The 27,513-nt window shown below is 35.0% G+C and overlaps 1 protein-coding gene across 5 annotated transcripts in view; it reads right to left on the bottom strand.

Annotated features, from left to right (window-relative positions):
- Positions 1–27,513, bottom strand: part of PIBF1 (progesterone immunomodulatory binding factor 1) — a 129,039-nt gene that overhangs the window by 4,017 nt on the left and 97,509 nt on the right. For 3 of the 5 annotated variants that reach the window (XM_067292695.1, XM_067292706.1, XM_013951348.2), the window contains exons 16-17: positions 20,782–20,866; positions 56–235 (exon numbers count right to left, since the gene is read on the bottom strand). In XM_067292695.1, coding sequence (XP_067148796.1) covers positions 56–235; positions 20,782–20,866 — 265 coding nt within the window. Of the gene's footprint in view, positions 1–55; positions 236–2,095; positions 2,153–20,781; positions 20,867–27,513 lie in introns of those variants that run through there. The other 2 variants (XM_067292717.1, XM_067292710.1) reach the window with 2 other exon arrangements.

Here is a 27,513-nt window from a genome sequence, read left to right as displayed (position 1 = left end):
TGAGCAAAAATAATCAAAAAAAGCTTATGTCACTTTCTTTAATTATAGTACTTACAAATAATGTAGGCTTAGGTGTAAATATATTTTCTTCTTCATGATCTGGTAGCAGTTTTATTGAAGGGCTTGATTTGCTTTTTGCAGTCACACTTTTTACATCAGTATGAGACTGAGGTAAATTCTGTTCATAGCATTTACCTTGTAGACTAATTAAAACCTGTTTCATTACTGCTAGTTCCTGTAAAATGATAAAAGACAATGCTAAGTTATTCAGTAAAATTACATCTGAGCCTATTAAAATGATTATTTGTTAATAATGAATTTATATTCATCAAACTAAAGTTCTAAATGGATCAGTAACTGTAACAAAAATGATCATTTGCTTGCCATTGCTAATGATTACTAATTAGACACTAATAAAAGGAACATAGTAAAAAAGGCACACAAGATTTATACAACTCAAATTTTGTAATGCTTAAATGCTGTAAAAGATAATATTCATCACGCATTAAGGAACCCACTATGTCCTTTTAATTTATGCTTCCATTTAATGTAAAATAAATTTTTTGTACTTTTTGAGGGTTAGGTCTTTCGTAGAAGTCTTATAAATACATTACTAGAAATATATATAAATGTATTTATATACAGATCAGAAAAAAAAGAAAAATCTATTAATGGAAAGACTTTGGAGGACCTACAGCAAAAAACAAACAAAGAAACAAAGAAACAAAGAAACAAACAGAAAAAAACATATCAGAGTGGAAAAGAAATTGAAGGAAAAATGAAAGTTTCAACATGGAAAAAAAAGAAAAAAGGGTACAGAAATGCATACTTTTTTGGATGTTCTAATAATTCGCTTTGTAAACAATCTGGATTCATTAGAAAATAATTTTTTTCTTACTCCTTACCTGAAGAAAAACAGATTATTGAAAATGTTCAGTAAAGTGAGAAAAGGAAAAAAATGTGTTTTTTTTTGATTTAATAGGCTATCTTCTTTTGTCTCCTTGCCTCTCATAGTCTCTAACATTTTCTTTCCCCATATTTAACAGATATAAGTAGTATAAAATAAGTTACAGAAGTTAGAGTGTTTCATCTGTTGTTTCACCTCCACCTTGCAATTAACAATTTATTATTGGAGAGCTAAAACAGCAAAGTCAGTAGAAAGCCTTTCAAAGATAGGTTTAAAACAATTTTACAATTTTTAACTGTTAATGTTTTTGCTTGCTTGCTCTTTATAAATGCTGTGGTCTTCAACAAACATCTAGTATTGCTAAATTATTAGTATTCCTATAATTAACATTGTCTTATCTCTCAACCAGAACAGTGTAACTCATTTATAGCTGAATGACAAACATTTGCTATATCTTACTTTTTAACTCTCATCAGAAAATTATTGACACATATCCTATTTTCCTTGCATTATTAAAAACTAATTTAACAAAATTCAGCCTTTTAAAACATTCTTGACATATACCTTCTCTTTGTCTATTGCTGTCTTTAATTTGTGCCACACTAATTCAGTTATATGAATTGATGTTACACTCCACAGACCAGCTTTATCAAGTGTACAAATTGTTCTTGTATCTCAGTCATTTAATATTAACTATTTGCATAATTCAGCCATGTGTGGTGGCATGTTAAAACGGCATGACTGCAGAGCAGCTGTTTAGAAGGACTGCATAGTTGATGCCAACATGTTTTTCAAAGCTGTAAACTCTGCAAAGATGTTGCCAAAGCGACACATAGACAGAATTTCTTGATGAAAATAACTCAAGCAGGCATATAACAAATAAGTACACCATCAAAGGAGATTAAGTTGTACCCAAACAATGTTTTGACATTAACAAGTGCTGTTCCTATAGTTAAACTTGGTTATTCTGTGGACCAAATAGTTGCAGCAACCAAATAGTTTGCCTTTGAACAAGGCAAAACCCCAAAACTGTCATGCAGATTTATTTCAGAAACAGAATTGAAACCTGTATATGTAGGGTCAAATTCTCATGTCAAGATCCACTCAGCAATCTACGGTCTTCTCTACTTCACAGAGCCTGTCTTACACTTGACAGCCCTGTGTCTTCTCAGAATTGGAATAGACTGTGGAACGTCAGCTCACATATGAGCTTCCACTGTGACTGGGGAATTTTCAAATAGGAAGCTATGGGAAGGAATGACAGAGAGTGGGGAAGACAATTTATCCCACAATGGACACATTAATTTTGCATCACAGTCAAATTTACCACGAGAATTTAGCTAAAGTTGCCTTAATATTTGTCCTAAAATCCTTTTATATTTATTCAAAAAGACCTTAAAAAGATTGGCAAAATTCCACAGGAAACTTCAACAGAATTAGGAATAGGAATTCAATAGAATTATTCTTATGTATATTGCTAAATGAGTAAAGAAAACTGGCCCAACACATTTGCAAAAGATTTACTGATTTCTACTAAGTGAATACTGAAAACAAAGTTTTGTTTTGAACTGCAGTAGTTTTAATCTTATCTCTTTAGATTCCTCTTTTCCTTTTCAGAATCTTAATTCTTAGATTTAAGCCTTCACTTCTAAATTCTAAACAAAGAGTCATTAGCACTATCTGGTACTGTTAGCATGCTACCATAATTTAATGATATTTTCTAATCCAAAAAGTGGCAGGTTGGTCTAGAAAGCTAGCAGGGTGAAAGAAGCTCTGCAGATTGTGTGTAGCAGAAATACGGCAACTTGTTTCAGTGTGAATAGGATCTTGTGAAGGAAGAAAGGGAAAATATAGAGGTATAGAGATCAAGATGGAGTGGAAGAATCTTTTGTTTGCATACAAGACAGACATGTATTAGTTTCAGGATAAACTAAGTACAGAAGACGTGAGCAGAAATGGATGGTTAAATTTTTATAAGTTTTTACTGTGGGAAGTCCACAGTTCTATATCAAGGCAGTGACGTAAAACTGTTTACTTACAGCATTCACTTCAGTTAGTGCACTGAAGAAACAGCATTGCTAAAGCCCCATACATCCCTATTTCTCTGTGGAGATAGTCTTGCTGCACTGGCTCTTGGACATACAAAAAAGACAGGCCAGGCTAGCTGAATAGGGCTTTGACTTTGGAGAACCAAAACCACAGTTCTCCTTGGGAGAGCTATGAATACTAATATCTCTGAGTGGATTCACACAGCCCCTCTCCACACTGGCTTTATAGCTTGTCTTACTGCCCAGAAGTTTGGGAACACAAGCACCCACTCCCCAGTTACGCAGTATTCTGCTGGGATGAGGCAATGGAGACACACAGAAAACAAGGCAGGTAGCAAGAAAGGGTGGGTTAAGGTAGGAAAAGGGGGGAAAAAATCTGCAGCTGGCACCCAAACACTACTTACATACAGTGAATGTCACCCACACAAACAATATCAGGGATATACCATCCTTACTAAATGTTCCAAAACCTGATGAATTTTACTAAGAATGCTAAACTGTCCTTCCTACCAGTACAAATGCCAAAAAACAAAGTAGTAAGCTGTATGGCACATTAAGTGGGATTCAACTCAAGCTTTTAACACCTAAATTTACATGTCTAAACATAAGTATTTACACGTGAGCTTGGTATCTAACTTTCCATTACAGACAGTGTAGCTTGGAGAGTGATTCAACTCACTCAGAAGTGGACACTCACCGGCACGTCATTGAATCGTGCTGTAACACCATTAACCATACTGACTAGACTGCAATTGTCTATAAAGGGAAATAAGATGTGTAGCTCACTGCAGACACCTACATTTAGATGCCCAAATTTAGGTGTTATAAACTGAATCCATTTTTCACCTAACTGCTTATAATTTTCTCTTCTCAGCTTTAACTTTTCCTTCTACTTCACCTAAAACATCTTTAATCCTGAACAGTCAATGTGCACTCATAATTCACCTTGCATAAATATTTGAAGTATTGAATTACTGTGTTAAAAAGAACTTTTAGAACAGGCATTAACACCATAGATCATCTACTCATGGAAGTCTTCCTAAACATATACAGGTTCACAGTTTAGAACAATCTAACATCCTGTACTCCACTTATTTATGCACATTTATACACATTTAAATTAAGACTATTTGAACCATAAAAGAAGTACTAAAATTTTTGCATACATAACCAGTAAGTAGCTAGAGTTCAAGATAAACGCACAGAATAATCGACTGAGGACAATACGAGAGACATAGCTGCAGGTGAAAAAAGGTAGCATCTATTACATTATAAACAGTTTCAGAAAAACGTATTTGCTTATTTCCATTTATTTTTTGTACTATGATATTCAGCAACACTTAACTAAAAATAGCAAAGGAATTTTGTGTGCCAATATACAAACAGTTTTTTTTTTTAAGAAAAAGGAAAGAATGTATTTAGGATAAGCAAAGGATTAGGCACCAATATTTTCCATGGTGTTCTTTAATTAAAATATTTTCTATTTGGGGATTTTTCTTTCTAATTATATCTCAGTAATCTATTAGGCTGAATGCTCTCATTGTGATGGATGTGGAACTCTCACAGCTTGCAAAAACTGTATACCATATCAAAAACATACAGCTTTACAACAGGCCTAAAGGAAACAAACCAAAAATGTGACACATTTTTAAAATGTGAAGTAAAAAAGGCAAAATAGTTGGATGCTGCCTGCATACTAACATTTCAGTATAATTTGAGATTTGAGTAAATAATGATGTTTGATCTTGAAGCAAGTAAAAATAAATCATACTTTATTTAAAATTGTTTTTACCTGTTTATTATGGATAATTGAAAGAGTACCTAGAAGAACAGAGACTGAAGATCAGTTTGGGAATACAAAGGATAATAGTTGATTCCTTCAACTAAATCAACTAGCAATGTAATTAGAGGCTAGAGAAGAGCAAATGCAAAAATAAGCGGCAGCATTATAAAATATAAATGTATTTGGATTTATGCATACTATAAAAGGATCTCTATCAACATGTTTTTTACTGATACTACCTTAAACATATATGTATCAAAAAGCTTCTTACATTTTCCTAATTCATTACTACAGAAATTCAAAATCAGTATAATATTAAATGTTATAATCAAATAATAACTTATATAATCCAAACAAAATAAAAAAGAACTGCCTAATATAGAAAATGATTGAGGCATAAAAGGGAATGCTGTCTTATCAAGCAAATAATTGACGAAGGATATGAAAAATTTGCCTGCATTAAGCACAATGGGTATTTATCAAGAAAGCCTTTCCATTTCTTTTCAGTGGATTTTCGACAAGTATGAGCATTTTTCTTCTGTCTCTGTCATAGAACTATAATCAAAGCAAGAAAAATATCATCTCTGTGCACTCAGTTTGCAAAGGCACTTAACATTACGTGTGTGTATGTGTATAATTATAATAAATATAATATGTAATATAAATTTATATAAGCAATTAAAATGATATATATTTATATATCACGCTCTGGAAGCAGATGCAAAATAACAATGTTAAGAAAAAGCAACTGACTTACAGAAATCAATTACATAAATGTCAATTCTTATGATCTTTTGGCAGAGATGTCTTGCACCTTCAAACATTCTCTGTACAGTGATCTTAGAAAGAAACTTTGCATAGGTTAAACTGAACAGTTGAAAATGTTCAGTAGGAGGAGATAGCTACCTTTCTGGACTGAAGATAATTCATTCTGATGGTAAATTTAATGTCTTTTCATAGCACTAATAGTGTCACAAAGGCAGCCAATGGATGTCCAGGACTTCTGGCTCCTTTTTCATATAGTAAAGCACATGGTTAGCACACTCAGATATATATCCTCTAAAGCAGAAGTGACCCTAACAGAGGCACAAAAAATTGACTGAACCTTTGCCATGTCAAATGCTCTTCTACTTTTAGTTTTACAAATAGAATTTATGATTGCAAACTTCACCTTGGATTAGAACTCTCTTTTGAAGCAGAGGACATCTATTGTGGAAGCTGAACAAGAAATTTTTATCCTAGAAAATGAATCTGATTGTGGCAAAACCATTGCATTTTGATGACTGACAAGTGTTCCAAAGAAGACAACAGTATAAATCCCCAGTAAAAGAATGGAAACACAGAATAGGTGACAAATGCTATGCTCTTTAAACAAGAGAACCAATTTGACTGACAAAATCAAAAACAAAAAATCAACTGAAGGAGTTATGACAATAGAAGTTTGTTGTCCTCAGAAATGCTAATCAGAACTTAAAATCTCTCAGTACTTGTGAGTAAAGCACTAAGATGGTGGTTTCAGATGTTTTTTTTTCCCCTAATCTGCAGGTTTTGTGTACCATTTAAGAGTAAAGCCTATATGTTAAGGAGATCCTTTTGGAAAGCTGGTATTCTTTGCTTTAACTGCCATATGGTCCCCATGTGGTTAAATTGTACCTCAAAATAAAAATATGCATCCAGTCTGGAGAAACTTGAGAGATTCCAGCACTGTCTTTGGGACCAAGAACAGTTGGAGTGTATAGTCCCTCTTGCATGGCAGAGGGCCAGATAAAAATTGCCTCAAGAGAGACTTAGTACACTGCAACTTGAATTGGTGACTGGACTCAGCCAAATAGTAGGTCTGAGTTAAGCAGTCTGGTGACCATTCTGGCTACACTAACTTCTATAATAATAATAATGATGATGATGATGATGATGATAATAACAATAGCACATGCAAGTGAGGGAAGACAACTGTACTGGGATGAAAAACATGTTCAGGCTAGGTCTATGCAGTCTACATATTCTGTAATTTAGGCAGCTGCAGTCTTCAAACAACAGCTAATAACAGGGAAAAGCAGAGTTCAAAATGAGATCAGAACTATGTGAAGGAATACCAATCTGAGAAATCTAAGACAAAATAGTATTTAAGAATACTATATCCATTTGCTAGTGTTTTGTAATGAGTGTATTTCATGATTAATTTCTCAGCTTCTCAAGAATTAAAAGCTCTCATTCAATATCCAAATGTTCTTGAGAGGACTCAAAAAAAGACCATTTTCTACTTCCTATGTGTCCCTCTTGAAAGAAAGGGATCTAAATCAGGAAATGGGTGGGGCGGTGTGGTTCAGAAGGAACTGGTTTCACAGCCTTCTGCCTCAGTGTTCAGTAGGCTCAAGCTTGATGGGCATATAAGCTGGTGGTAGAGAAAATACTAAGGACAGTGCTCTCTATGAAAACTGTACATTTTCTTACTTGAATCCCTCCTCAATTCCTATTGTGATTTTCTGTGGGAGTAAGGGGGTGTTAAAAATAAACTCATATCATTTAACAGCTGATATTAAGATAGACAGGGATCTCTGTGAGAATTTTGGCTGCAATTCAGCTTTGGAGCATGTGACCAAACACTTGGGTGGACTTCATCATACTGAACTTTAGACGTCTTCAGTAATAATATTTAAACCTAAGCTAACTAGCTTGTCTAACTCCTCTCTATAGCTACTGTTGAGAAATTCATTGGTTAAAATTCATTTTGCAGATTTTAGATGAGGATATGAGGATAAGTCACACCCTACATATGCCTATTTTTATTTTCTCAGTACAAAGCCCTGGATGACTTTCAGATGTGAAAATCTACAGTGTAGATTTTTAAAATTAGGCAATGTCAGTCTCTTCTGCTTTGTCCTTTGACTTGACAAGCAGTATCTCAGATCATCTTTACACTGGTAATACAGTTTAATACCATCAAAAATCACCAACTAAAATGGAGGTAGACAAACTGAGCCTCCTTCACAGGTTTTTGGCACAGAACCTCAAGTCACTGACGTATTTCTGAAGAAAACAAAACAGAGGACTGAAATATAACCTGGTCCCACCCTTCAACATCTGCAATGCCTTGCATACAGCACTTTGTGAAGAAAAAATTTAAGTATGGTACTCTAACTTTCGAGTGCACTTAGAGAAAGGAGACACGTATGTGTCATTATTCAGGAATGAGACTCTCTCAAGTAAAAGTACTACTGAGAATATCTGCTCTTAAGAAGTACTGATGATTCACACAAGGAACTGTTTTAGAACTGTTCTTCATGGGCTTTATTTTCGCCAGACAGCTAGAGAAGGGCTCTAGCCTGAAAAGGATTATTTGTCTCCATTTTTTGGCTGGAAGTATTAAAAAGACTAACATCATTAGCACACAATCAACTACACTAGACATTAATATTAATGATGACACAGTATGAAAGAGAAGAAAGACACAATAAAAGTTCCATTTTGATGTAGCAGAGAGCAAAAGGAAGCAAATGGTAAGTCAGTCCATTCCACTATTCCACTATTTATGACTGCAGATGGATAGATGCAGTGGCATCAATGATGCAAATTCGGCTTCAACAGTGGAACTTTCTGGGCTCATGCCTATTACGAGTAGAACATACATAAATAACAGATCTCAAATTAGATTTTAACATCCACCTATGCAATTAAGAAAACCTCACAACAAGTCATGGTTTAATCCCTCATGTAAGGCAGAGCACATTTGACATAGTTGCATCCTCAGTTGCAGCTGCATTGTAAATATCAGCAGTCAGCAAGAATTCTGGTGCGAGATTTGAACATATGGTCATCTTAGGCACACACTGATACACATTGAAAAACTGGAAACTGAAAGATAATATGAAATGTCCTGATCAAACAAATGAACCTGATAACTGGGTGATGGAAAGATGCCAGACCATATGCAGGATGTTGATAGCTTCTCTGCACTACAGAGTTACTTCAGGAATTCTCTATATCCCAGTACATATAAAACCTTAAAGTGAACTGATAAATCTATGACTATATAGATCTACAAATTACTTCCAGTTTTAGAAGTAAATGCATAAGAACTGTAGCAACAATAAAATGGCCCAGTCATTGGAGAGAACGGCTTTTATCTTTTTGGATGCATAAAAACCTCTGCCTACTTCAACTATATGTTGCAATTTGTTCTTAACAGTTAAATCTTTCTAATCTCTTAGGAAAAACAGAGGAAATAATCTGTCTCATAATTTGGAATTTGTGTGTCAAATTTTGAACTTTTTTTTGCACTTTCTGTATTACTAAAGATCAGAAATACATTTGTAATTATAAGTAGGACTAATTCTCAAAATATTTTTTTAATTTGAGCTATTGTGGTGTTTACTTAGTCATATTCAAGTTTAATAAAGAGTATGCTTTCTAGTAAGTTCTACTTAAAGAAAATAGAAGCAAAAGATATTAATATGTCAAAACAGCCTTATTAACATAAATTATTACATAGAAGACCTTGTCTTTTTGAGCAGAGTAACATAGTTTGATTCTCCCTGTTTTTTGTATTTCTTACATAGAAATTCCAATTTCTCTTGGTACTATTCAAATACTACCATAAAGTAAAGGAAAGCAAAAGTTTTACACAGCTAGATAACTAGTAGAATATGACTGAAAGACTCATAGCCAACACAGGAAAAGTGAACAAAACTAAGCATCAGTTAAATATTTAGAAAATGCTACTGACAACAATTTCTTGTTTAAATGTCTATCACTTCAACTGACCCTATCACTTAAAATACACGTGCCAATCCCCTAACCCAAATAAATGTGTTGTATTTTGCCTATGAAGCTTTCTATTATCAAGAGAGCAAAAATGTATTCATATTATATTTATATTAACTGACATTATTAAGCCTTGTTTTATTATCATGGTTTTTAAGATACTAAAAAAAAATAAACTGCTGAGTAGAAAGCACTACTTAGCACACAGTCATTTAGTGTCTATCATTGCAAATGGAAAGATAATTCTTCAAAGAATATCTATAAAAACTGGAAAAATATTCTGAACAGCAGAGCTCCAAGAAAAAAAATGAATGTACCTAACTGTTAAATCCTTCTTCTTCCTAAATTCAGTAGTATTTGGAATTCAAGTTTAATTAAAGCTTGACATCAATAGAATAGATAACAAAAATGAGAAATACTGCTTAGGAGCATATTTTTTCTTGTAAAATATGAGCTAGAAACTCTCTACACTTATTTAGCAATGTAAATGTCACTTTGTTTCTCCAAGCTTTAAGCTGAGAATAGCTCCAGGGCTTACTTGTGATGCAGAAATGTCCCTGTAATCTACTTAGAAAACATGCAGAACATTAATAGAAACTAGAATCTTGGAACATAAACGTAGCATAAGAAAAATGATAATTACTCTGGCTTAACATTTAAAAAGAGAGCTAAGCATTGTACATCAGCAGTTTTTTTATATAAAACAAGTTGCAGCACATAGATGAGCAGGAAGTCATTCACTTTGGAAACACAAATAATTTTGACATTATCATGTATAATCTTTTAAACAGAAAAGAGAGGAAAGAAGCAGAGCTAGAGATTGTTTGAAGGCACCTGTTACCAATCACTTCTTTTCAGTCATGTCTTCCCAACCCCTACCGATACCCCTTCTTTCCCCCTTCCCCCAACAAAGCAGTTGTCTCCTTTTATCCACTAAGCTTCCATCCCTCATTAAACACGTTCTGTCCTCCCCCTTGCTACTCCAAAGCTTTTTATGAGCCTCTGAACTTCTCTCTACCTCTGATTTTGCAGATGGCAGCTGTTGCTACTCTCAAAATTCCTAAATCCAATCCATTGGCTTTCTGACCTAAGTTACTGCTAGTCAATCTTCTTCAGCATAATTTAATTACAGCTAAGGATAGTATTAGCCATACTTTAAAGTATGACTAATAATGAAATGCTCAAAAGTCATCCAGAATCCTCAAGGTCATTCCTAAGATGGAATGAAACTGTGGGAGTAGGGAGTTTAGCAGCAAAGGACGTCCACTAGGGAGAGTACCACTAGGTACCACTAGGTAAGAAAGATAAACATATACATGTTATGAATATAACAGCAACTGGTCAAAGTGAGGTGAAGCACAGACACTTCAGGAGACTTTGCATCTCCTCAAAAGAGAAAAAGAATAAAAACATCCCATCTTTTCTTTATCGGCCAGATAAAGGGATGATAATTGAGAAGTAATAGGGTTTTGTACAGGATAATAGTGTGAGATGCATATGTACAAGCACACAGAGTCCCTGATTCTCCATCTAGTAGATTGAGACTCAGAGAAACAACACAAGAATAAAAGAAAAGTTGTCTCTGGACTCTGCAAATATTAAAATTTCTGATCAACATCACCAAATCGCAAATGCTTCCGATAATTCATATAGCAATATTTAAAGCCTAGCATTCAAGATTTATAGAAATCCTCTGGATCCTTAGCCTGTTTACTTATAGGAGCTCTGGAGAAGTCTTAGAGCCATCAACAAACTATGTGTATCTTAATAGGTCTAATTAGTAGCTGCTCCTCCTACTGGATCATACAGACTCTCTCCAATCTTATATACACATTGGAAAATGCATTTGGCAACATTTTATTGAAAAAGCAAAAATAAGTTAGTCCTTCTGCATTTTTTAAAGATAATGAAATAACTGTTTTCTGTTCTTAATTTTACCTTCCTCTCTCATTTGTTCTTTTTTTCTATTCTTACTCATTTCCTACACAATGCTGCCTTATGTTTCTCTCCTCTTCTTGTACCCCATCAGATCCTCTGTTTGCTTGAACAAAACAAGCTCCATTTTTAATCTCATTCACATTAGAGCTCCAGCCTTTTGTGATTTTTTTTCTTTTTTCAGCTAGTCAAAAAGTACTAGTGAAGCTAGTGAAGAAGACTTATTAAAGAGACTGCTTTTTTTGAACCAGCTGAAAATAAAGAAAAGAGAACTAGAGTTCTGTAAAGGTGGCTGATAAAGGACTAAGGATGATATGACCCAGACGATACGACTCTCTGGCTATATCAGAATTGCTGAACAGAATAATACCAGGGACTGAGCTTGAGCACTGAACCCTGACAATGTACACTGCAGAAGTATTAGCTTGCTCCCCAGTTTTGTTTTGGACCACTTCAACTAGTTCTCATCTAAGTATGGTTCTAGAAATGTTCCTGGAACAGCTTCCAAGAGCCAGGATGGGTAAAATTGCACCAAATTTGTCTCCTTTGGTCCCACACAGTTTCCCAATACTATCCCAGCAGGCTTTGCATCCTCAAGCATGTCATATGCCTTCACATCACTTTCAGCTTTTGCACTGATATTTTGAATTAAAAACAAAACAAAAAAAACCAACAAAAATAACATTCATCTGTTAGGTAAAAAAAACCATCACACGAGCCCAAAGGAGACTGGCCCAGACTGCTACATACTGGGGACACGCCTGGTCTGGTCTAGAGGACAATAGTTATAGGCAGTATGCAAGCAATCTGGCTGTGCCATTTGGTTCCAGGGACAAGGATAAGTCTCTGGCCTTCCTTTATTTAGTAGTATAAACGTGACTCCTGGCATAAAGATCAAAACTAAACACCATTATCCCAAAGTGTACATGTAGTATATAGGTGTATGCATATTGTTTGTGAAAACTAAATATAAAGTACCCATTCTACTAAAAATTAAAAAAGGTTAGTTTTTTTCTTAAGATACTCACAGGACTTTGGAAAATGGCTTTTTCAAGAGACAAGTATTAAAAAATAAATTTGATCGTAAATTCTCAGAAGAATACAAAGCAAGAATTTGTGATATTCTAAATTAAAATCACTTCACATATAATTAGAAGACTTAACAAAAGAGGCAGTTTGTATCTAGTAAGGAAAAATAAATGCTAAAAAGATTCTCTTTTCAGGCTTTTAAACTCTGAAAAATGTAAAGAAAGAAGAATGGCTGTGACTAAGAGACAGCACCAAGACACACAGATTCTTGGATTAACTCATGCCTCTACCACAGACTCTGTAGAGTTTTGAGAAAACAACCATTTCTTTCGTTGAGGTTGCTGCTTCTACAAAACAGGGCTAATAATACTTTTCTGCATGAAGTTGTAATATTTGTGAGGTGTTTAGTTACAGTTAGGAAGGCCAGATAAATATTCAGTTATTAAAAAGGATTATTTTGACATATTGTTAAGAAACAGTGAAAATCTGGAAAAGGGGAAGAGATACATGGAAGTAAAAGAAAAACATTATGCTTACTGATAAATGGTGAGTTATACATCAGATTTGGAAAGCTTTTGACCTGCTAATTAGAATATAAATTCAACATAATAGTTACTTAGGCAATCAACATTTAAACACTAACCTAGGTAGACTGTTTGCAGCAAGAACAGTAAACAGCAGCTTTTCATACTTCAATATGACTCAAAAACAATGGGGGCTTTCAATAGCTAACCTAAATAAATTTTAAGTTAGCCTAGTTTAAAATTCATACCAATTCAGGCACAGATATTAAGACAGATTTAGCCCTCACTTCTGTTAAAGTGACACAACAATTTACTGACATAAGCTAAACTGACTTAAGTAAACAAACAGCAACCAAATCCCATGTGTTTGCATCTAACTGACTGATATCAAATAGGTTTATTTAAACTACTGCTACAAGTTTTCTACTCTTTCTCACAGTGGGTAGCCAGAGCCTGATTTCTGGTTGCTAGCTTCACTTGAAGAGCTTTGGCACAGTAGCACATCACTGTGTCAGTAATGCAGGTGATGAGGTCAGCCAGCTTACATTCTGTCATATGCACAGCTGCTAATGTACCACAAGTGCACAGATGTGGAAAGGAGATAAAATCTCAGCCGATTTTCATATCTTTTTACCAGTGTATGACATTCATGTGCTGATAACTAACCATGTCTGTATAAACACCTATGTTCTAGGAAGCTAATGAATATTAGAAACAACCTTCATTTGCATTGTTAATGTCATAAATTTTATCCTTTTATTTCTTACTACAACAGTTTCACATTGTTAGTTTTAATTCTACAGATTAAAAATTACTGTATTGCCAGACCTACTGAGCATTGCACACAGGTAATTTCAAGCAGTTTTAGAACAAGAAAAAAGTAGTGTAAATTAAGATTAAAACCCCATATTTAAGCAAACTGAAACTGTTCTTAACACTTAGCAGACGACCTATTTAATAACCTTCTGCTGGTATCTATTACCTCACTGTCTCACTTTTGCTTCTTTTCATGCCTCCTAGACTACTTATATTTAAAAAATAAAAATAAAATCCCCATTTGTTAAACTTGCACTGCTTTTTGCAGGAATAATAGATAACCAACTCTACATTAAAGCAGTTTGTTCATTTTAGATTGATTTTAGAAAGATTTAGAAATCAGTTTCTATACTTTGCATTTAGAATTAGAAATGCTAAATTAAATAGCTTTGATTTTGCACATTATTGCTTTACTCTACAATGATAAATCTGCATCTTAAATATTTGAAGAAACAGTACAATGCCATACATCAAAGCATAGCAAATTTATAACCTCTTAAATGTAACCTCAGAAAATGATTACTAAAGCTTCTTGCCAAACATCTGAGTGCTGGCAGACTGTTTTTCCAAGTTTTTATCAGAAGTTTGGAAGCCAATGGATAAAGCTTAAAATTGCACTTCTGATGTTCCAAAATATTAACAACTGCACCAAGCATGAAAGCCAATGGAAATGCCAAGATCACAGAACTCATGGTAAATATTTCTTTTACTCAAAGGCTGAGTGTTGGAAGAAAAGAAAAAAAAAATCCTCAAACAAACAGATAAATGGAATCACGGATCAAGAGCTGCAGCTAAAAAGACTTAGGGGATTCATCCCACCTAACTTTAGTACTTAATAAAGGATAAAGTCTTGAAGGATGGCACAGAAGCCTAGTGTGTTCTGCGGGTCTGGACAAAAAATGCCTTTCCCCCCTTCCCCAGTAATATTGACATATAAATATATTTACTTGCTCTTTTGCTTGATGGACCCTTTCCAAAGACGATTCAACCTGCTAACCTAAGCAATTCCACTTTGTTTTTGGCTGTGTTAGATTTCTGTTTTGTTATCTGAATGGTCTCAGTGCAGGATTAGAGAAGTGCCAGAGCTCGTGCAAGATGTAGGGAGAGAAGAAGCTAGGAACAAAGAAGTGAGGCCTTGTTAGCTATTGGGTCAACTCAGCTGTAACATGTAATTTCATCCTGATTTATTCTCTGAAGGAATACGCTTTCCTCTCATGCGTCTCTGATTATACAGAGATATTAGGGCAGCAAAGGTCATCATTTGCCGGTATAAGGTAAGTGCCTAAGAGTGGGATGAATCAAGACCACAAGTCTTTGTGTGGTTTGGTCATCTACAGTTAGACAGTCAAAAGTGTGATTGATTAAAAAGATAACACAAACTACAAATAATAATAAAAAAACTCCTGGATTTGAAATATTCTTTAAAAAAAATCAGCACTGTTTACTAGGTTATTAACAGGAGACCCCCTGCTCCTACTAATAATGTTTTAAGCTTCTGATGGATCTGGAAAAGCAATGAAAAACACTACTGGTTATCTTGATAATACATAAAAAATTTCCTAGGTTCTTCAACCGTTTGAAAAATTTGGCTGTGTTAACAACTGTACTTGCTATCTTGTATTGAGGACTTTACAAACAGCATCACAATACAGCATACCCCAATTCCTTCTGATAGTTGGAAGGAGTCCAGTGAAGGATCTAGCCTTCATAGGAGGAGCCCTTAATAACATAATCTCAGCGTGATTCTAGAAACTGATGGCTTGCAGTAATGCAATTGAACCCACTCTCAAATAGTAAAGTTTGGACTTACCCATATAAAGAAAGGAATTTTTGCACTACTAGCAGATACTGAATGATATAAATGAGAAGCTAGATTAAAAAATTTTCCACGTTCATTTACTCATTAATTCAGGAAAAAATGGAAAGAGCAGGCGAAGAAAAAATTAAGAATTTGGGCCAAAGTTCAAAAAAGCTTCCATTTCTCTCCCATATGAACGGACCCAATCTTTTATGAATGCATATAGTCAAATGACCATTTTTGCCTTTAATTTTCCACAGTAAAATATAATCATCATCAAATTAGCTTAGTTCTGTCCACATAATTTTAAAATAATGAACTATGTTATTACATGAAATAATATCTAGTGTCAGTTTTTCTGTAATAAAAGAGCTCACATAGGAGCCCTGTATGAATTCTTTCATAGTTCAGAACTTAAATATTTAATTTTTCTCTCCCAAACTTAAAATATGTGAAAAGCAAAGTAAGATTAAGCACACATGTAAGTATTTCTTTATACAAACAAATGTACAGAAATGCTATAATTACCTCCAAAGCAAGGATTATAAATCCAACTGATATGACATGGAGATAAAACTGAAAAAAACCCCAAACCCTCAAACCCCAACGTTTCATTAAAAAGAGTTAATAAAATCCAAGACCACACAGGTTGAAATACCTTAAATCAAAACCATACAGTTATTGCAACTGTCACTTAAGGCAGCATAAGGTTGTTTTGGTATTTTGCTTGTAATTTTAACATATTTAAACTTCAATTTATCTTAACTATGAATATCCTGGGTTTATCCATTCTATGAATTCTAATGTTCTTGCAAACACAAGGGAAATAAGGTAATTCCTAACAAGAAATGACAATATAGTATGGGCGATGACTAAACAAAAAAGGACTGAGAGTGATTATATTATATGATAGCATGTACAAAACATTCAAAACCATAATGCATATTTTTATCAGATTTTGTAATTCAGTAGTTACAGACTGTAGACATATTTAAAAATGCACACCCTGTCTAAACAAAATAAGTTTTAATTAGTCCAAGATTAGACAACTTTTTTTTTTTTAGTATCAGCAGGGATATTTACTGTGAAATTGTGATGGTTCTGCATATTTTTATAATGGTTATATTAATGTGGTAAAGAAGTCTACTTAAAGGCTAACTCACTAATTCACTGTAAACTAAGTTGTCCTATCTTGTACAAGGATTTCAATATATGAGACAATTAAGTGCCTTTCAGGGAAATTTTAAAAAGTAAGACTACTGTAAGAGGCCTGCATTAAAATTAAAAAATAAAAGGTTGCATTAGGAATCAACAGAAGTGAGGAAAGATAAACACAAAACCAAATTAAAGAGAATGTTACTTGTTATTTTCACATATTTTTCTAAAAATAACTTTTTTTTATTTGTATGCTTCTTAGTCTTTTGCATAGCACTAGCATTTCACAGTTTTCTTTCCTCAAATATGCAATTTGTATTGTTACTTTTCAGTAACTATCCTTTTCTACATATGTGACTTGTAAAACATTATCACTGTTAAGTAAAACTGTTAGGTATGAGTAATATGGCCTATTTTTAACAGATACATAAAAAAATTTGACAAAACTGTAAACATTTTGGAAATATTTGCTTAATTTTTTAACACCAAGGGTAAGAGCAATATTCATCATGAAGCCATTTTCAGACTCAAGCATTTGCTTTCTTTTTTATAAGGCCTACGTCATGCAGCCTTGCTTGCACTGCTGGCTGCAGTTTGAAAATTTTAAGCGGTGAAATGACATGAAGCAGCATATGGCTGCACATTAGGAACAGCTTATATAGGTAGTCATAGGGACTAAGGTTATTTGGACCTAAAGAACGTCACACAGCTTTACGGTAGAAATTTTGTAGTTTTCTTACAAAACATTGCCAAGTCCTTTCTTTATTTATCACTTGAAACTGGCTTTAATCAGCTGCAATGCATGTTGGTTGATACAACAGTCCTAGAACTAGGCACCCAAGGCATAGCTACTTGGGAGCACACTGTCTGGAGAGAAGTGGTAGGAATGGCAAATTTTGAAAGAAATTAATTTGAAGTTAGCCTGCCAACTGCCTACCATACCGAAAATTCAGAAAATTCATTGCACAATATACAAATACACAACTAAGTCATTAGTCTTCTCATGTCACATTATTCATATAATAGCAAACTTGTAAATCAATTACCTGGAAAATGCTTTAATTTTTTTCTATAATACGAATAAAGAGCAGGGGATTTCATGTATAAAACTTTTAAATTAATTTTCTTGACTTCATAATTTAGTTTGCTCCACTGCACAAAAAGGGACCAGGTACTTGGTTTAATTTCAGAACCAAATTTTTCAAAAAGTGTGTTTGGAATTATGGTTTAGGCAAATTTCATTTTCACTGCAATCATCAACTCTGATAAAGAAATTGTATGTGATTGACATATTATATTAAACACCATGTGCACTATTATTCACAGAAATATCGAATCAGCAAAAAAAAAAAAAAAAAAAATCCTGTGTTGGAATCATCTGAAAGCTTAGCCAGGAATAAGAACACCCAATTATGTGGTTGCCAAAACTGTGCCACTGTGCCAAAGAAGAATGATTAGACATTGTGCTTTTTTCCCCCTTTGTATTTGTCAAAAAATAGGAAAGAAATTTTGTACAATTGATTGGTTCTGCAACCATTCCTTGCTTAAAAGAAAAAACACCCCTAAAGCTGTCTTTACTTTTTTTTAGAAAATATTCCTTCATAACAGAAACTAAAAAAAAATTTTTTTTTTATATCAGCATTGATTGAAAGATTTTCCTGGAGGTGAAGAGATTAGGAAGGGAAGACTACTTATTATCTCATATGTGTCCTCCAACAGTATACACAGTTTCATAGCCATATCAAAGATACCAAATCAAGTTAAGAAAAGACTTGTAAAAATAACTGAACATCTTTAAAAATAACTGAGCTGAGAAAACTACTTCTTTGTAATAGCAAGAACAGATGATTGCTTTGCTAGAAGAAATAATATTCCAATCTTTACTGAGTGATTCAGCTATGATACGAGTCATCTGATCATCAGGATCATCAAATACATTAGCACACTGGATTTTATTTTTTCCAACTATTTATTGAATGCATGCTTAGGAAAATATAAATGAAATAATGAACTTCTGAATTTTTCCCCTGCCTATTATTTTATAATGTTGCAATTTTGAAAAAAAAAAAAGAGTAAGCTGAATTTTGCATAAAAATTATTTTGTGTTAAGGTAAATTATTTCTCTAAAATAAAATAAAAAGCAAACCCAAATATAACCCAAATTGAACATTAAACTCAAACTTAGTCTTAAATCTGAAATTTGGACATAAGGAGTGGATTCAGACATCAGAACTAACAGGCAGCGAATGATCACTTCTGACGTACCTACAGATGATCCTGCCAGGTCAATGACACCTGCAGGATATTACAGAGAAGCATGTTCAATTACACTCTGTTCTGTAATTAGACTATTTTAATCTCAATGCATGGAACTCTTCACAAGCACTACAATAAATTCAGAGTGTTAAATGCAAAAACTATTCCAGGAGGAAACTGCATCAGACGGCCACCCAGTGTGATTCAGCACAGAGAGTAAACAAGTTAAAAACGTGTGTTCTTTTTTATTTCAGTCGATCCTTTCGTATTTGAGACCTGCACTCAGGGAACAGAATGAGTACAGTTTTCACTTAAGTTGAGGGTCACTTAGGCTCAGCTGTCAGTGAGATCATTTTGGTTTGGTTTTAACAGAAAACGGTTTTGTAACTAGTTAGCATGGAAAAACTGGTTTGGACCAATTCATGGTAATTTTGGTGAACTGATCTGAGAAGGGAATTTGGGGGGAAGAGCAAGTGAAGCAGATGAAGGAGGACAGTTTTGGAGGTGTGAACAAGGGGATTTGGATAGTCAGGTGCATGGATAATCAGGTTTCTATAGAAATAATGGCATTATAAGGAGTGATAATGCAATCACAGAAAGAATAAAGGGAGTTGCAGATCCCTTGGAAGGAATCTCCCCATCTCCTCTCTTCCCAGTCTGGGAATTGAAAGGGTATTTTCACAGAACTATTCATATAATGACTCTATCTTCTCTTTCTGAAGAGGTAACAGGTAATTTAGATCCCATCACCATCTACATATAGCTAGTGCTGTTTTTCATCACATTAATCATTTTAGTTTTACTAACACTATATTTTCTCTGCAAGTCCTTGCCAAATTATTCAGCAGCTCTGAGAGATCATTTAACAACTCTTCATGGTCAGCTTTTGTTTTTATATCCTGAATATTTTGTAGCATCAGCAAACTTTCATATCACTAGTCACCCCTTTTCAGATCATTTTATCTGTGGGACTCCTTTGATAAGCTTCATTTATTTCTATCTTTTTTTCAGACATTTAATCTGCAAAAGAATTTTCTCTCAAACCCTATGACAGTTTAGTCTCTTAAGATTGTTTAGAGAGGAATCTTGACAAAAGCCTTTGGGAATCCCCATAAAGTTAACTTACATATAAGACTTCACATACTTCCCACTTTTAGATCTGAGAACGTATTGCAGAAGCATCCTGACTCCTTGCCTGGATGAAACTCAGGTGAGTACATATAGAATTATGCTGACTCTTGTCTGGATGAAATCTGGGTGCCTACCATCCTGTCTCCTCTCCCCAAATCCTATCCTGGAGTTGAAAAAAAACTCTGATGTATGTACCGGAAGTGAATTGTGGAATGCTTTGTCCAGGCTTCTGGTCTCGATGACTGGGGAGTGGTGGGAGATTCTGGGCATACCATGGCACATGCAGGCCTTGCAGATTACAAGCAGTGTATATCAGTACATCACCTTTACCTAGATACTTGTTAAATCCTTGCCGAAACACTAAAGACTGCGAGGCATATCTGTTATATGCGTAAGAAAAAGAAAGGACAGTGACACTAGGTCCGCTGGCCAGAGTAAGACAGAGAGAAATCAGCAGCTCAGAGTACAACTCAGAACCTCCTGGGTGCCTGACAAACACTATCACCTATGTTTCTGAAAACTACAGAGACAAAATAAACAACAAAGCAAACTGAACTAAACCAAATTTTTTCCCATGATTTAACAGGGAGAAGAGAGAAAACACACTTATGGTAGTAATGCTAAAATAGGAAGATTACCTCATGATGATTTAGAAGTCTCTCCAAATCTGCTGCCATTTGATTCTTGACACGCAGCAAAGCTGTCCTTTCTTTATTTAAAAGACTGGTAGAAAGAGGATAGGCAATACAGTAATAGCAACAGATAATCTCTTTTAATCTTGTATTCTGGTTGAAACATGCATTTTCTAAAGCTAAATACTGGCAACAATGAAAATCTGCTCAAGTATATATAGCAAATGATCCTTCTATATGTTCAAGCATTGGAATTTTTTTTATAAATGGGTCTGAATGCACAGATACATACAAAATCTTACTTTAGTCAAGCAGAAATGCTATTCAAAATCATCGTAAAATATTTTTTTCTTAGATTCTCTGAAGGGTAATTTAAAAATATTTTCAGAACATTCTATTATAATCTATTGGTTTCTTCTAGGTAAAATGGGCTCAGTTCATAAATAAAAGTAACGTTTCCTATATTTACACTTCCATATAAAAATGACTTTTTGATTTATTTTTAATGAATCACTAATAGCAGCACACATTGTTCCCTCAAAGCTACCTGTTTTAATAACACTGTATTTAGAAATTTGTAAATAAAAAATACAAGGAAGAACATACTCCAACTCTCTTTTAGCTCAGTAGTTTCTGCAGAAATTGTAAATCTATTTTTGCCATTTATTATTTTATACTACAAGAGAATCCAGGGCATCGAGTTTGTTTTGCGAACAAAGTTATGAGAACAGTTTTAGCATAAAAGCATGCTTTTGTAGCACAAGGTCAAGTTTAATTTTAATTGTCCTTTGTTTTAATAGCTACAGAATATGAACATTTGAAATGTTTAGCATACACATTCTAAGCCTAGGCAGCAATTCTTCCAATATAATTAAACGTATTTTCACATTCAGCCCCAACATCAGATTCTAACAATAAACTTTAGATTAATGCATTCATAAAGCCTATATACTATCTATTTTGTTATAATAGCCGCAAAGATTTTTTTTAGAAGGTCAATATTATCCACCATTATCATGACTCAACTAAATAGGTTTTAAAAAAAAGTATAATATAAATAAACAACTCAGCAAAAAGCAACTCAGCATGTGGAGTGCAAATACGCAGTACTGAATATAGGTCATGAGATTCAAAAGCATATTAAAATATGGAGCAATTACATATGTTGCAAACACAGATTTTTTAATATTCCCAGTATTTACTTCCCAGAAATGATCAATGAAATAAATCAACTTTTTCTTTAATTGGCTGCGTATCATCAGCTTGTTTTAAAAAAGCAATGTCATTCTTTGCCCTGGGGATTTCCTGACAGTTCTTTACAAGCTCTGTACTGTATATTATGACTGTCAGTTCCTTCTAGGCATTCATTAATTCTCAGGAAAATTTTATACTTTGACCAAATTGCTTAAGTTGCATTACTGAAAGTTATTTAAAAGGAAAGTAGTAACATTTGTGAAACACTACAGAGATAGTTTTTTCAAGAATTTTATTTTCTGTGACATTTTTAATCATAATGAAATTGTTGTGCTATTTTTTCCTGGGTTCATGTGTTGTAACCTACTGATATTTCAATTTTTCTTAGCTTTTATATACTTCCTAACAGCAGAAACCAATCCTTTTAGAGAATGACTCACAAACTTATTAGAGAAGCAATAATAAAAAGTTCTTGTATGCCTTAAATAGTGTACTTAACAAGCACATACATCAGTGTTTATCACTAACCAGAAGTTTGCTTTCAAGGTTCAATTTCATCTACGGAATAGAACCTATTCTAGATATACTGCTTCTTCCCCTTCTGAATCAACATGACATGACTGATCCATGTACAGTCATGTCAATATTGTCCTAACTTTATTTATGGCCAAATACAGGAGTCAGGCTATGCTATGCCAGTCAGTAGCACTGTGTGTATTTTCTCTTATACATATAAACCCTGTAAATACAGAATTACCAAAGAATGTGCAGACTTCAAATTTAATAGTTTTGGAACAGTGATGCTTTTTCATTGTTGTAGACAAAAGGAAATAAGGTATACACCTCTGAAAGAATACTGCAAAGGGACATAAATAAATTAGCAGAGTGAGAAAGCAGGGTCATCAGACACAGCTTTATTAGATTCATATCTGCAAGGACCAAGTAAGGTAGAAATACCTTCATGATATAGACATATATTAAACAACATTATGTTGAAAAAAATCTTCCAATGGCTGAATGGTCTTAAAAAAAAAAAAAAAAAAAACCACATGTGAACAGTTGGGAGAAATGGGCTGTATTGGGATGATCTAATATTCCTGGAGTTATTTAACAGTATGAATGGCTGCATTTAAGGCTTTTGACACCGTCTCCCACAACATCCTCATAGACAAGCTCAGGAAGTGTGGGATAGATGAGTGGACAGCGAGGTGGATTGAGAACTGGCTGAATGGCAGAGCTCAGAGGGTTGTGATCAGCGGTGCAGAGTCTAGCTGGAGGCCTATAGCCAGCAGTGTCCCCCAGGGGTCAGTCCTGGGTCCAGTCTTGTTCAACCTCTTCATCAGTGACCTGGATGAAGGGACAGAGTGCACCCTCAGCAAGTTTGCTGATGATACAAAACTGGGAGGAGTGGCCGATACACCACAGGGCTGTGCTGCCATTCAGAGAGACCTAGACAGGCTGGAGAGCTGGGCAGAGAGGAACCTCATGAAGTTCAACAAAGGCAAGTGCAGGGTCCTGCACCTGGGGAGGAATAACCCCATGCACCAGTACAGGTTGGGAGTTGACCTGCTGGAAAGCAGCTCTGCCGAGAAGGACCTGGGAGTGCTGGTGGACACCAAGTTAAGCATGAGGCAGCAATGTGCCCTTGTGGCCAAGAAGGCCAATGGTGTCCTGGAATGCATTAGGAAGAGCATTGCCAGCAGGTTGAGGGAGGTGATCCTCCGCCTCTACTCAGCCCTGGTGAGGCCACATCTGGAGTACTGCGTCCAGTTCTGGGCTCCCCACTACAAGAGGGATGTGGCACTACTGGAGCAAGTCCAGCAAAGGGCCACAAAGATGATTAGGGGACTAGAGCATCTCTCCTATGAGGAAAGACTGAGAGAGCTGGGCCTGTTTAGCTTGGAGAAGAGAAGGCTGAGAGGGGATCTTATTACAAGTTATCTTAAGGGAGGGTGTCAAGAGGATGGGACCAGACTCTTTTCAGTGGTGCTGAGTGACAGGACGCGAGGCAACAGGCACGAACTGAAACACAGGCAGTTCCATCTGAACATGAGGAAAAACTTCTTCAGTGTGAGGGTGACAGAGCACTGGAACAGGTTGCCCAGAGAGACTGTGGAGTCTCCTTCCTTGGACATGTTCAAAACCCGTCTGGACACAACCCTGGGCAACATGCTCTAGGTGACCCTGCTTGAGCAGGGGGGTTGGACTAGATGATCTCCAGAGGTCCCTTCCAACCTCAACCATTCTGGGATTCTGCGATTTATACTGCAGGAAGAACGTAGATTATGCTGTGCTCCAACAGTCATGGTCACTGACTGCTCCATCCTGAGTGTGAGGAAGGTGCCCTTTGTGAGGCATCATATAAGAGTGGCTCCCATCTCTAGGATGAAGAATTACTGAAAAGTAGTGCAGCAACTTCTTTTCCTTGCGCCTTTGTTTCCATCCAGAAGAAACCAGGATGTCTGGGAGGACATGTAGTTTCATTCCATCATGCTTTCAAGATCTAGGCAGGTATGAATCCAGGGTCCAGAAATGCAGGACTTACTATGGAATACACTTGTCATTTGCATACACATTGCTTATAGCAACCACTGGTTCATTTTGTTTTGCTTTCCTCAGGATCTAAAGCCAAAGTACTTGGATATCGTAAGTAAGATATTCTTAGGCGACTTGATTTTCTGGAGACTGGAGACTAACATTTCCCAATCTCAGACTTTTAAAGTGTTTTGAATTTGGGCAATTAAGCCATCTTTTAAAACTTTGTCCTAAATGTACTAGCTACTATCCTATTAAAAAGCTTTTGCTATTAGATGTTCTGAATAATATGTTTATACTGGACACACTAAATAAACATGGTTTTATGTATTACTGGTTTTTATTATTGCTTGTTTAGTTTGACAAAAAATTTCCTTTTTCAGAAAACTGCACTTTCCCAAATGATCCAAGAAGTAAGGATTGTGTCTTTCTGTTACTTTCATGTTATAGTATGAAGAATTTGAAAACGTAAGTCCAATCTTGGGTTATTTTCTGCATTTTATGTTAACATCCAAACATTACCATCAAAAAATCAAATCTAAAAATCTAAAAATGGTATATATAAAGGTTTTGTACATAAAACTGAATCTACAATGTAGGTAAGTAATGTGCATGAATATTATATATAGACAACTATCCCTTCTCTGATAATTACTGAACATACCCATTTTATAAGCTCAGAATAGGCAGCTGATTTTGAAAGTTTTAACTGGATTTTTTTAAACAAATGTAGTTAGAAAAAGAGGTAGAAAAAATTGCAAAAAGAAGTTATTTAGAAGAGAAAAGAGAATAGCATGAAAAACTAGTGATCTCTCATAGTGCTGCTAAATAACCCCATATCAGATTTATAAAGGCATCTATGAAAGTATTGCTCAATGATTACAATTGGAGTGCTTCAAATGGCTTAAGAACTCTGGCCTGTGTAGTGTCCAAATTAAAAAAAAAAAATCATAAAAAGTGCAGTAGTTTTATAAGTTGTGATACAGGTCGGAATACACACATTTGTAGAAAAACCACAAATATATTTGTACAAATTTTGTTTGGAGCATTTTCAGGTAAATTGCAGTAGTGTTTCAATAGATAATGCATATTTCACAAAACAGTAATATTCCATAAAAAGCTCATTGCTAGAATTCTGGACTGGGAAAAATTCAGCTGACACTGTATGCTGAGCTTTATAATGTTTGGATGGCAATTAGAGAACCCAAAATGTTTAGGTAAGGAACATTTCAGTACATAGCTTTTTATGAGCAAAATCCTTGTTCTGCTTCTAGATCTACCACACAGTTAGGCTTTTGAGGAGTGCTTTTGGATAAGCCAAACACTTTTAAAATCAGCCATCGGTATTGAGAAATCTGAGTAACTACATTTAAAATAAATACCCTCTCTTTATGAATGAATTCCTGTTTAATGTCTCCAGTTATTTATAATCCTAGATGTTTTTAGCAGAAAACTATGTACCAAGACTACAATTATTTCACTGCACACACAAGAATGAAATTCATAGACTTGTTTTCCCACAGCATGACATAGTTGCAAGGCATTTTTTTTTCATAAGAAGGGCTAAATGTGGTGTTTTCATTTCTGGTTAAAGAACTGGATACTAGAGAGATTTCTTTGTAATAGGGCTAAGGTAGAAGTCATCCTCAGAGATGCAACTGTTCTTATTAACCACCTCTATTTACTTCTATTAACGCGAGTGCGATCTGAACCAACATAAAAGAAAGGTTATTTAACAGTCAACAGAATATATTTGAGATGTGTGGACCACCTATAAATTCACCCTGTAGATGCCCTTTCATTCAAGACCAGAGATTTTTTATCCAAAGTGTGTCTCCAGACAGACGGCTCAGTGCACAAGCATACAAACTAGATTGTTCCCAGGACCACCTCAGCCCTCTCAGCTGTCAAATGCAAGCACAGCGGCCTTCCACGAACAATTCAAAGGGCAATGGGAAGCAGGGTGGACGGTGAACATCCATGCAGACTAAAACTGAAAGAGCTTTGATTACACCTCAATAACCTCTCCTTTTACCTTTGAGTGAGTCTAAGCAGTAATGTCATACATCTGTAATAACCTGGAGATGGGTCTCTAAGGTGTTCAAGCAAATAACTAACAGACATGACAACTACGCATTTACCCCGGCTACAATAGCTCTTGTAGTTCTTTTGAAGATATGGCTAAAGATCCACAGAGCTGTGTTGAAGACATCCAGAACAGAAACATTTCTCATCAAGGCTACCAAAATAGCTCCAGCTCTGGCAGAATATGCTACTTGCAGGCACTGATTCAGCCTAGTATCTATCTGCCCATTCCTTTCCTCTCAATTTGACAGCTATTGACACAAATTATCCGTGAAAACTATTTGAATAGTCCAGTTACTTCCATATAAAAAGAAAGACATGTTTTGATATAGGGGGTTTGAAAGACAGCCTTAGCTACAGAGGTACGAAGTTTATGGAAGAAGACGGGTAAGCTGATCTGGTTAAAGCGGACTTTGAAGACCACATTGGAAAGAAACTTATGATGGATTGGCAGGACATCTCAAAAGAATATTATATCAAAAGGATGTGCCTGAATCTCCCACTCTTCTTGTGGAAATAACTGCTGTCAGAAATGACACTTTCATAGATTGATGCAGTGTGGAGAATCCTGAACACAATTGTTGCTGCCTGTCAAGGGACCACATTATAAACCATTATAAGCAATTTTGTCACAAAACTGATAAATGTGTAACACAAGAACATCCTCAGACCAGACTAAGGAGATTGTTATTGTAGGTGCTCTTGCGCTGCTTTCATCAAGATTGTGTACTTCATCATAGAACCAAAAGCACATCCAATAGTAACCAACAGTCTTCTAAATATGCAAGGAAATATAAAGTATTTCAGGTTGCTGCAAAACATTTATAAGGTTGCAAGAAAGTCCTGACTCATCATTCTGGGAAATTTGCAGGAATCTATCCACCTTAGGCATAGGTTCTAAAAAGATTAGTGGCCATCATGGTA

The sequence above is a fragment of the Apteryx mantelli genome, chromosome 1 (genome assembly GCF_036417845.1).
Source record: "Apteryx mantelli isolate bAptMan1 chromosome 1, bAptMan1.hap1, whole genome shotgun sequence".
Classification (NCBI taxonomy): domain Eukaryota; kingdom Metazoa; phylum Chordata; class Aves; order Apterygiformes; family Apterygidae; genus Apteryx; species Apteryx mantelli.
The sequence above is the reverse complement of the archived record's forward strand: the minus strand, read 5'-3'. Positions and strand labels throughout refer to the sequence as shown.